Here is a 13,704-nt window from a genome sequence, read left to right as displayed (position 1 = left end):
TATATATATATTTATATATATATATATATATTTATATATATATATATATATATATATATATATATATATATATATATATAAATATATATATATATATATATATATATATATATATATATATATATATATATATATATATATATATATATATATATATATATATATATATATATATATATATATATATATATATTTATATATATAAATATGATGCTGGAGGATGCTGCGCATTCCTTGGACTGCAAGACGCACAAACGTCTCCATTCTCCGCGAACTGTCAGTGACAGAAAGACTCTCCACGACTTGCAGGAAAAGGATTCTGTCCTACTTTGGGCATATCGCCAGAAAGAACGAGAAGAGTCTTGAAAAACTGGTAGTAACAGGTACAGTTGAAGGCAAGCGGGCAAGAGGACGGTCTCCAACAAGATGGACAGACCAAATAAAGGAATTAACCGGATCCTCGCTAAACGCTGCCATCAAGTTGGCCCAGGACCGGGAAGAATGGAGAGGACTTGTGCACCAAGTGCCTGACATTCCAGAAGACCACGACGCTCAGCATTGAGCAAGAAGATGAAGAAGATATAAATATATAAACATATATATATATATATATATATATATATATATATATATATATATATATATATATATATATATATATATATATATATATATATATATATATATATATATATATATATATATATATATATATATATATATATATATATATATATATATTATATATATATATATATATATATATATATATATATATATATATATATATATATATATATATATATATATATTTATATATATACATATATATATATATATATATATATATATATATATATATATATATATATATATATATATATATATATATATATATATATATATATATATACATATATATCGTCAAAATATTCTTAAAATCCTAACTTACCGTCTCATACATACCCAATTATCTTGCCAAGTTTCGAAATCCATTTATTTAAATTGTTACATGCATGAATTTGTTGTTGAAATTGATGAATTCGTCACACATTGACAGGATTTTTCATCAGCAGGAACAGGTTAAATAATATTATTTTCTTGTACCTATATTTTCTTTATTTCAGCAGGCAGATATTCAAAATATTTATATAACACGAATACCGAGTTTCAGCACAGGCTTTTTTCATTGACGAACGGAATCAATTCATAAATTCCAGGGAATTTTCGTGTTAAATTGAAAACACCTTTTTATTTTGCAGTTAAAGGCTTCTTATTTCTACACCCGTTGCGCAATTTTTCCATAGATCAAAAGATCTTTTGAAGTTGTTTATATTCCCTTAGTCTCCACCCTTAAAAGGTAAAATCCTTCAACCCACAATACGAATGACGCACGCGACAAGAAAAATAACAACTTGCGATTCGTTTATAATATACTTGTAGATGTAAGATTTGACGCACATCGGTTATTTAACCGATATGCGTCAAATCTATTTAAGAAATCAAATCTATTTAATCTTATTTAAGAAGTAATTGCTTTTAAATATTATCCGCAGCTTTAGACTATTATCCAGAGGCCAGCACTGATCACTTTGCGTTTATGGAGTTGATCATCAAGTTTACACCACGCCGATCAGATTCGTTGCCCTATGTATCATAATCGACTATAATAGGCTAAAAATGTTAAATAACGAAACGGAAGATATATAAGAAATCTTGATATATTTTTAAAATTCTTATATGTTTTTTACTTTTTCTTTACCATTTACATTTATGACCAAAAGCAAATTTACTATTTTGTTGGCGTTTATCCCTATTTTACGGTGGTCACGATCGTTGGAGGCCAATTTTCCAAATGATGGAATATTTAAGCTGATTCGTGGACTATTCAATACTTTTTGAAATACCTTTTTTTTTTTACAATTCTGATTTGAAAAAAAAAGTTTATTTGGTTTGACGAGTTCGACGCAATACAAAATATTATTTGATAATATTTGTAAGTATTTTTGGTATGTATACTTCAATAAAATCATGTGACTTAAGCTTTTACAGTAAGCAGTAATACTTAAATCTAATGTACATATATAATTGGGAAATTATGATCAACTTTTCTTGGTTCTTTGGTCTATTTTATCGTATATGAAATTTTGTTGTATGGGTGACACGTGTCAGAAGTGACACATCAATTTGGGAAGCTATGTACAAAAGTTAGTCTATTAACTATTAACAGCTATCTGTTTTTAGAGTCGCAAATCACACGTTCGCCCCAAAAGGAGAATATTAGTCTTTTTTAAATAAATATACGACCAATAACAAAACGTGAATCTTTATTATTTAATGATTCGGCATTAACTTTATGGAATGACATCTTGATTATTAAAAAAAAATTAAACACTTCTAATAAACCACTTAATGAGTTTTGTTTTTATTATACACAACAAGTTTCGAAAACTTACAGATGTTTTTATCTACAGTTGAAAATTAAAACTAACGAGCAAAAATTATTTAGGGGTATATATATACCGATAGTATTTAGGGGTATATATATTCCTATATAGGAACAAGATTTTTTGTAAAAAGAAACATAGATAAAAATGGTGACGTATTTTGAAACAGTATATTATTAATTAATGTTTTATCTGAATTTAAATTTTGATGTATACTTTTAAATTTTCTAAATTATTCATGCCTTGACCTTTTTTGTTACTGAGTGTAATAATTTAAGTGTTTGATTTTAAGTCAAATGAGTGGTTAGTTTCCATGATGTGATTTGCAAATTCCTGTTCCTTAACCATCCCCCCCTTCCCTATATATATTACCCTATCAACCTCTATATATATATATATATATATATATATATATATATATATATATATATATATATATATATATATATGTATATATATATATATATATATATATATATATATATATATATACATATATATATATATATATATATATATATATATATATATATATATATATATATATATTTATATAAATATATATAAATATATATAAATATATATATATATATATATATATATATATATATATATATATATATATATATATATATATATATATATATATATATATATATATATATATATATATATATATATGTACATATAAATTTATATAAATATATATATATATATATATATATATATATATATATATATATATATATATATATATATGTACATATAAATTTATATAAATATATATATATATATATATATACATATATATATATATATATATATATATATATATATATATATATATATATATATATATATATATATATATATATATATATATATATATATATATATATATATATATATATATATATATATATATATATATATATATATATATATATATATATATATATATATATATATATATATATATATATATATATACTATATATATATATACATATATATATATATATATATATATATATATATATATATATATATATATATATATATATATATATATATATATATATATATATATATATATATATATATATATATATATATATATATATATATATATATATATATATACCCCTAAATATTTTTTGTTCGTTAGCTTAATTTTTTACCTGTAGATAAAAACATCTGTAAGTTTTAGAAACTAGTCGTGTATAAAAAACATAAAACTCATTAAGTGGTTTATTACAAGTGTTTAATTATTAAAAAAATAAATGTAAATCTCATACAGATATTTGACGACCTCGAAATAAATTCGGTAAAGGGGATAATGGTCCATAAAATGTTTACATAAACAAGTTCGTCATTGCTTCTGTAATATGGCGTAATAAATGGTCGGGTAGCTTGTTAAAGAAAGCATTAACAATCTTCATTGGCCATTTACTGGGGCATCTCTCCATTACTTCTTTCCATCTAGAATGTTCTGACTCTACTTGTGGACGTATCTTTTCACTTAGCCAGAGAGGATTTGTATAGAGAAAAAGGATATCCATTTATCACCCTAAGATATACTCTAAGATAGGCGTTTTAATTCATATTAAACTATTCAATGAACTTAATAGGAAATTTATTCAATGTACGTTTCTTATTGTGACTATAATCCGGCGAGAAATTGGTTTAACTATATTTTAACTAACTAATCATCACACCACCACCGCAGGGGTTAGCGGAGAGTTTTTTTTATGGTGTTGTTATAATGCTGATCTCAGCCTTGCATTATTTTCTTATATCACCATTTGAGCATCTATCACACGTTGTTTTGCCGCACATTCGTCGAGATATCGTATTTCTACTGCATTCAGTCTACTTTCATTCTTCTTTTATTTCATTTTTTAAGTATTCATTTTTTATTTAAATGTATCTTGACTTTTTGAAAGATATACCTACTCGTACATACATATAGCAAAAGAAAACCTGGCGTTTTGGAGTGTGACCTCACGTATTCTGTATTAGAAATTTTCAGCATATTTTTTTTTACAAGGGTGGCAATTTAAACTTTCAAAAATATTTTTTCAGCTAATTTATTTTGGATCCCTGACTGAGTTTTATTTTATATATGTATATCAGGCCGCTGGTGTGTTTGGATATAGACAATATATTGTAAGAACCTTACTTATGTCTTCTTCTTCTTCTTCTAACCTTTATCCGCACCCAATGGTGCATAGGGAACTGAATCATATTGACGCAGTGTTATCTTGATCGTTACTTACATAAAGGCAAGGTGATCACTCCTGCGCTTCAGAAACCAGTCTAGAGTATTATTAAATAAATATTAGAGTGTGAAATCACTAATATTTATTTTCAACCCCCCCTGGGAATCGAACCCGGGACCTCCATCACGGTACCTAAACACGCAAACCATACACTACAGAGGCAGACTTACTTATGTTTATTGACTCCACATGTATTTTGTTATATCTTCGTGTAGTATATGTTATATTAATGTTATATAAATGAATTCCTTTACAACATTTTGAGTGTGTCCAAATACTTGTTCACAAAATCTGTATTATCTCCAATTATAGAAGTTATTTTCATATTATTTTTTGACATCTCATCAAAGATAAAGAAATTTACGTCAGCCCCGTAAATGCGCAGACTTCCATATTCTTCTTCATCTTTGATGAGATATAAAAATAATATGAATTCCTTTGTTAAAATCAGTTTGGTGTTGCTTTGAGTCGTTTTAAACATTATTTGAAGCATGGTATTACATTTGCAATCTCATATTAATATTTTTAAGTAAGTTATATGGATTTTCCTGAGGTTCTGCCAGAGATTTGACTTGACTTGGCTCATTACAAGTACAATATTCGATTTGGGTTCTCTGCTTAACTCTAGCTTTATTTCGTTACATTCGTTGATCTTCGTTGGCGGGATTGAAGAGAAATGTGTTTATTTTGTGTTTTATTGCTCTCATCCTTGACACGTGTCTCAAGTCGGAGAGAGACAGATCGATAGAGGTTTTACATAGAATTCGGTACACTATAAGGGCTTTTCGATAAACTTGAATTCAGGGAGGAAAATCTATTAATCCCTTTCTAAATTCTTTTATCGTGTAACCAAGATAGAATAAATTGGTTCTGGTATCAATCGATCTCTGACATGAGGATATTGGAAACAAATATCTAGCGATCTCGAAGTGAAACAGATTCTTGAGTTTAAGAAAGTACCTACTCCGCAAATTTTTTCTATTTAAGGTACACCTGCCAAATCGAGAAATTTTAGAGATACACCAAAGATTAAAACAATGGTTATATAATATTGATATATTATTAAAATTATTTAATGCGAAAAAAATGTATTCCACAAAATCTAAGCCTGCTTAACAGAGCACAGGCGATAACATAGGCTAGATTAGTGATCACTATACATGTGCACCATTCACCATTCTGCTGCTCTTCTCAATCTTTTGGAATTCATTAATGTACCATTATTCACACGACACTGCACATGTGAGTTCACTAGAGCCATTTATAGTTGTAATAGGAAAACTTTAATTTAGCAAGAGTTGAAGAAGGATCTCTGAGCATGATGCGTTATTTCAGACCAGTTTCAAGTTTTTTTTGGACGCTAATAGTATCGAAAAAAACAGGTGTTCACATCTAAAGATGAAAATATCAATCGGACTTAAACAAATTTTGTATATATTTTTATTAAAATAAATCGTGGCATTTAACAAAAAAAGTCAAATCAACAAATTATATACGTAACATATACAAATCACGCATCGCAAATTTTAAAACATTTGTTAAGGATTAGTTAATAATTCGGTTAGTTCATCAGACAAAAAGCGGCGCGTGTTTCTGAATAGTCAAATCAAATTCAAGTGGAATTATTTGATATGAATAATTAATTGAAGCGATTGAATTGAAATATATCAAATTAGGCTTAAAATTAACCTGGTTTGAATAAACCGTTTGGTTCACTAATTGCAAAGGATATGACCGTTTTTGTATTAATACTTTGACCCATTAATGATCGGGGCAGCGAACCTTAAACCCGGCCATATTAACGAGCTTTGTGCTACTAAAACTAAGCTTTTGCCAATAGTGAGAATACAGGAATTAGTGAAATGATAGTGTGAATTTTATTCGTACATAATTGGACAAGATTTTCAGTGATTAAATACAGATTTATTTAACTTTACTTGCTTTATATAATTTTTTATGAAATATATTCTGGTACGTGTTTTGATGCATTTTCATCTACTTCAAAGGAAACCGCGTAACCTCAATTTTAAAGGCTTATTTGCTGGTAGGATAATAAAAATAGGCAAAATAAAAATGATAAATACATCTCAAATATCCAGACCAATTGTTAATATATTTTTCTTGAATTTCATTTGCAATGAATCGAACGCGCGACGCCAGTTTAGTCGATTGTCTACCCAACTACGCTACAGCGCCTGTCCTACGCGTTGTTTGATAATGAGTCTGAATGCATCGAAATGCGTGTAATAATACATTTATAGTAATAGTGGCATTTACTGCGTAAAATTAAAATTAAGAATGCAAAGATATTACTACAATATAACTGCCGAATTAATTGATATATAAAAAAACATCTTTTGATACGTAGATAGGATTGACTTAAGAAAATAACAATGCTTTTCAAAAGTAAAAATGTTTTTTTCACATTTACTGCAAGGTTTAAGAAAGTAGATGATCCTTATTAGGGCCATTCCCGAGGGAAATGTTATGTAAATACGGGAATGGCTACAGGCATATGGAGTCCATAAATGTGCTCGTATCCATCCTTTTCCCACTGAGATTCTAGAGATATTTTCTATTATAAATAAAATGTCAACGCAAAAATAGTCATTTGCTCTAGAGAATACGTAAATTTAAAAAAAAAATACTTTTAAATATCTCTATGAATTTTATGTAGAATACACAAAAATACACCTATGAATACACAAATATGAATGTTTTTCTAAGAGGACTGAATAATATGAATGCATTAATTGGTTGTAAGTTATACTTTAAGTGCACAAAAGAAATGACTTTTTATCACAATTTTTTGGGTGTTGCTGCTTTAATACCAAATTTCCTTAATTAAAATATTTATTATTTGTATTTAATGTTAACGGAATCTTTTTTTACAAAAATGTTAATAAAATTAGTATATAACCACTCACCGAGATTTTTACGTCTACCGGTTTCGAGACGTACCCGTCTCTTCGTCAGGACAATCACTAACACAGCATGCAAACAATACTACCCTTCACCACCATAGTACCATTTACACACACAAAACTACACAAAATGTCTAACACATGCGATTTTTGGTCATATACTAATGGTTTTGGTCATAAACTTTGGTTATATACTTATTTTATAAACATTTTTGTAAAAAAATGAATAAGTAAAAATGACTAACCACAAAGTAAATGCTTTAAATATGAATAATATTGAGAATATTAACGGAATCTTTTTTTTAGTAATTTAACTAAAATACTTCGAAACAATAGAAATCAATTTATATTTAATTTATAATAGACAATGACTGAAGGCTTTCTCTATTGTCCGTGTTTTCACTGATAAAAAATAAGAAACAGCTCCTACTCTCTCATCATCCCTAGACGTCCCAAGGGTACAACTCTTAAATTAAATTTACCTTCACAAAGTTTGACAATGATGCTGAATGTATCAAAACACGTGACACAATAGATTTTAAGAAACAGTTGTGTTTACCGAGTAAAATTAAAATTGAAAATTGAATAAATTTTATTTCACAATCCCCAAAGACCAGGTTTGATAATTGAGTTAAGGATTTACGTAAACTCACGATGAATTCACAAATATTGGTTTTTAATTAATCTTAATTTGAAGTAGTTACTTCATGACTTAACAATTTAAGACTTAATTTAAGTTTGTTTACATAAAATGTAAAAAAGTGTAGTTGAAATGTAAAGTTCTTTTCAAAGTCAAAACTTTTCTTGTTAGTAAAACATGACGTTGAAAAATATTGAATTTGGTACTGACAAATGAGTGTAGGTATTATATATGTATATATATATATATATATATATATATATATATATATATATATATATATATATATATATATGTATATATATGTATATATTTCTATATATATATATGTATATATATATATATATATATATATATATATATATATATATATATATATATATATATATATATATATATATATATATATATATATATATATATATATATATATATATATATATATATATATATATATATATATATATATATATATATATATATATATATATATATATATATATATATATATATATATATATATATATAATATATATACCGATATTAGTCTTTCTAGAAATAAAATTTCTTTAAACAACGAAAAAAAATACTAATTTATTGTATAATACGAAAATTTCCATAATTTTTTGTAGCATTTTCCACTTTCGTTTTGTTTTATTGTGACCAAATATTATTGTTACCAACATCTCAATACGATACAAATATTATTGTTACCAACATCTCAATACGATGATGTCGGTAACAAAAAAGCTCGACAAATGGTCATATAAAATAAAAGTTCAAAAGCGTAATATTTGTTGTTTTATTATATAAAATTTCGTTCCACCATTACGTTTCGATTCTCTAATATTCTGATGATTGATAAGCGCCTTAAAAATACTGGAAATTGATGGAAAAATCCAGAAGTAAAAACATACATATCGCTCACTCCTTTCAAGAAGGTCATAAATCAAAAAAACTTGATTTTTCAGCAGAACGTTTTTCAAATTTAAAAATATAATACAATACATTTAAAATAAATATTAAGCCACTTAATAAACTTTTCACTGTGCAACAGATCTTTTTAGGTAAAACCTGAAGGTTCTTTCTCCATTTGAAAAATATTTAGTATATTTAAAAAATAATTAAACAGTACCTTTTCTTTAAAATGCAAAACCAACACTTTCTGCCCTGTAGCGGGTAAATATTTAGTTAAAAATATGCCTCCTTTGTTGGGATACAGTACATTTTCTGGGCATTCCAAAAACATGCACAACTGAAAATTGATGATTTTCGATTTATGACGTTCTTGAAAGGAGTGAGCGATATGCTTATCTACTTATTTGGTTCACTCGGTACCTTCCGTATGGAATTTATCTCTCAAAGTATGCAATTCGCTAGCAGTTTCGTGTAAAATTACGTAAAACATATACTATAAGGTATGTAATTAAAAAAATTCAAATAAAACATTAATTAATAATATACTGTTTCAAAATACGTCACTATTATTATCAATGTTTCCTTTTACAAAAAATCTTGTTTCTTAACCCCCCTTCCTTTATTTATTAACCTATATATACACCTAAATATATTTTTGTTCGTTAGTTTTAATTTGTACCAGAAGATGAAAACATCTGTCGTTTTCGAAACTAGTCGGAAATATAAATAATACTCATTAAAGTGGTTTATTCAAGTGTTTATTTTAATAAAAAAAAATGTAATTTTCCATTTCAGATCCATCCGTCGCCATGCCACGCCTTGTAGTGCTGATGATGCTAATTCTGGGAACGATGAATTCCCACAAGAGCTTTGTAAAGACCGCTGCCATTCAGCAACTTCCTAATGACCAAGGTTAGTTTTTTCGAGTATAACCTGATATTTTTAGAATAAAATATAGGTGTGTTGAGATGGTTTACATATGAATCGAATGAGTGAAGATAGAAAAGTAAAACAAATTTATAAGGTCAATGTGGTGCTATTAAGATCGGACGAAGACCGAGGAAAACTTGGCATGATTAGGTATTTCTAACAATTGAAAGTGTTGAAATAAAGTGTTTTCATGAGTTCGTTATTCTGATTATTTCAGCGGGTATGTATGAGGAGATGCACGAATGTGGAAGAGGCGAAGGAAAGGTTGGTGTGGCTTTCTGTTCACTCTACCTACCTTTACTGAGAAGCGGCGTGATGTTTAATTATTATAGTTAGTTAGCTAAAATATATAATGTACACATTTTAGTGTACTAAATCAGGTGTGTGTAAATATATTATATTTGAAGATCTCAACATAGGTGAAGAAGAATATGGATGTCTGGTTATTTACGTGGCAAACGATCCGTCATAGGTTAGTTTGATTACTCTAAATACACGTAACTTTCACCATTCTACTCATGATATTTTTAGCAGAAATCCGCATTATTTCACTTGCGGGGGGACATGACACAACCAAAATTATAACAGATATACATACATACATATATTATTATAAACTGATTTATACAATAATACAATATAAAATTGGGTAGAAATTAGTCAGAATTAGTAGAAAAGCAATGTTTGTTGAAAATTTTACTTCTACTTTTTAAAACCCACTTCAAATATTTTATGACGCGTGTTTAGAACATTATCAACCACTGTACTGCAATGTTGAGTGCACCGAAATGCGTATTGTAATAGGTTTTAATAAATATTTGTATGTTTTTCCACAAAGACATTAAAACACAGATTGTGTTCTTTCAGATTTTACTGTTAATTTCAATTTAAAAAAATAAATCAAGATAATTTTATTATTTATTGAGTCCGCGTAACGCCGTAAAAAGGCTCCTTTCAAATTATTTAGATCTTTCTCGGAAGCTTTGTTTTTTTAAATAATTAATGATCCCTTTGAAATGTATATTTCTTCACTCTTCATTACTGCTAAATCTTTTGCTCAATTATTAATTTAATTTATGTTATTCCGTCAGGGGTTTTAGCATTTAAAAAAATATTAATTACTTTGTTTCAAGACGTGGCTTATTTTTGGTCAAATTTAAATTTCTTTAGCTTTTAATCGCGCAATCATATAAATTAAAATTATTTGTAAGTACATGATTTCCTGAAGTACACAAGTAGAAATTTAAATACGATTGTATGAAAAATTATTACATCGATTATTAAATTCTTAGTAACGATAAAAACTTGTTTTCATACTAAAAATTAAAATAGGAAGCTCTTAGAATAAAAATAATAATTATATACATTGGTTCTCAAACACACTTCGAGAGGCTCAATCAAAAAGTTTTATCAAAACTCTATGTTGTTCTACATAGAGTTGTCGAAGTAATATTGTATCATGCACCTATTTTTATTAGATTTTTATTTAACGATTATAATTTAATAATGAACATAAAACCTAGTTAAACTTATTTTGGTGTTTCGTAGGATGTTCAAGTGTTTAAAAAAAAATCCGCCACTAAAAAAGTTTGAGAATCGCAGACCTAATATATTCAACCAACTATTCGAGCAATTTTGTCCGCCTCCGCAGTGTAATGGTTAGCGTGTTAAGCTACCGTACTGGAGGTCCCGGGTACGCGACACTGCGATTGGAAGTTGATAGTCAGTAGTGCTTAATTTATTTTTTCTTTGTGAAAATATTGGTAGGAAAGGCACTAATAATGTGCCTCGCCACTGATTATAAGTTAGAATAACAGTCAATTGATTTTCATGAAATAACTAATATTCCAGACCTTACAAACTATCTGAATACACTATGATTATAAATTGGTGAGGAATTGAATATTAAATAGTAATTTCTCTGAAAGCAATTAATCAACCGAATTAACGAACACGCTGACGACGCCAACAGCAAATTTATCAGGAGAAATTATAATCACCACGAGAGAGAAATTGCTTTCAAATAATTATTAAACAAACTACTTCGGCTGAGTGTAGAAGGAGATTAAAAATATCATTTCGTGAATACTAATCCCGAAAGAATTTCAATTTCATGAACCTCTACCGGACTGTACAAACAACCTCGAAAAAAATCCTGACTAGGATTAAAATATTCTTTAAGCTCTTTTTTTACAATATTTAAATTTATGAGGGTTTAATACGGAAAGCTTAATTTGATTGCAAAAACAAAACTTTTACCCAAATTTAGTAAAAATGATAATTAAAAACACTTAATATTATGCAAAAAAAATATATTACTCATAAACTGGATTTTTCACTCCTCGGATGGAAATATTATAAATGTCTCGAATAAAACGAAGCATCTACTATTTTTTTAAGAAGAGAAGACAGAAGTCTGAGGATTCTAGGGCTTACGACTTGACATTCGGCTGGCTTAAGTTATCACTGTATGTATATACTTGTTCACCATACCGCGCCAAAGTATAAATACTTTTAATATGGGAATTAATTAAAAAAATAATTCCCATATTATATGTATTTATACCTGTTTAACCTTTTTCATTCTGTAAGTCAGAGATATTTATCATCCGAATAATTGATTGTGTATTTAAAACAAAATATATATTCGTGTTTCAATTGATTGGATTAAACAATTTTACCTCTACAGCAAATGAACTGAATTACTTGTTTCCATGTTCCGGCTGGCTATCGTTGAAATAACTGGATAAAGCTTTTAGAATAATGAGGTTTAATCTGTAAAATTGTTACGCAAACAAGCCAGCTAGAGGGTCTTTATTTTGATTCACTTTACTAATTTCGTATCAGAAATTACATTAAATATAATGAAGTGCCTACTGCTATTTAATTTTAATAAGAAATTCACCCTTTTAATAAACAATGAATTAAAAATAATTATCTATAACGAAAATTTTCTATAGGGATTGAAAAAATAAATCGTCTTTATTTTTTTTTTAAATTTAAGGATGGCGAATCTTTGCTTATTGATTCGGCAATCCCTTTGTGGTAATATTTATCCGTGTTAGTCTTTGCATTCTATATGCCAAAGTGATCCGAAATAAAAGGTCCAAAGAACAGCTGAAGTTATCTATACTACATAGTTCACTCGTTTACTTCCGCATGGATTCCTATCCCTGGTTAAGTATTTCCTCAAAGCGGCGAAAAGCTCACATAAAATTGCAGCGAATTTTTTCTGTGTCATTTTCACATCCATGTTAGTTTGTTTGAAAGTTCGAAACGAATTTTCCCACAAGCGGAATCTGAGCGTTAAAATATAAAACAAAAAAAGGATAGCAGATATTTTTTAAAAATGAATATTTTTAAAACTGAATAAAAAACCTTCCTCTAATAGCAAACTGGAATTTAAACTATTTTAGAGAAAAATTGTTTGTAAATAGTTTTGTGTTCTTTAAGACACTTGTACAATTCGACACAACAGAAAACGTCAAACACAATACGCGTTTCTTATGTAAACAATTTGATAAAATACAACCTTTGTTAAAGAAAGTATGGGACATCATAGG

At 27.3% G+C, this 13,704-nt stretch overlaps 1 protein-coding gene across 1 annotated transcript in view; it reads left to right on the top strand.

Moving 5' to 3' along the window:
* The window catches only part of LOC148300668 (uncharacterized), a 93,777-nt gene that overhangs the window by 47,430 nt on the left and 32,643 nt on the right, over window positions 1-13,704 (top strand). Inside the window, exon 2 of the mRNA XM_088274449.1 lies at window positions 10,007-10,123. Within this exon, the coding sequence (XP_088130575.1) occupies window positions 10,021-10,123 (103 nt within the window). The 5' untranslated portion in view covers window positions 10,007-10,020. The remainder of the gene's footprint in view (window positions 1-10,006; window positions 10,124-13,704) is intronic.

This window comes from Brachycentrus maculatus, unplaced genomic scaffold (genome assembly GCF_059751285.1).
Source record: "Brachycentrus maculatus isolate JH-2025_06_01 unplaced genomic scaffold, ASM5975128v1 h1tg000674l, whole genome shotgun sequence".
Taxonomy (NCBI): domain Eukaryota; kingdom Metazoa; phylum Arthropoda; class Insecta; order Trichoptera; family Brachycentridae; genus Brachycentrus; species Brachycentrus maculatus.
This window is presented reverse-complemented; position numbering and strand designations above follow the sequence as displayed.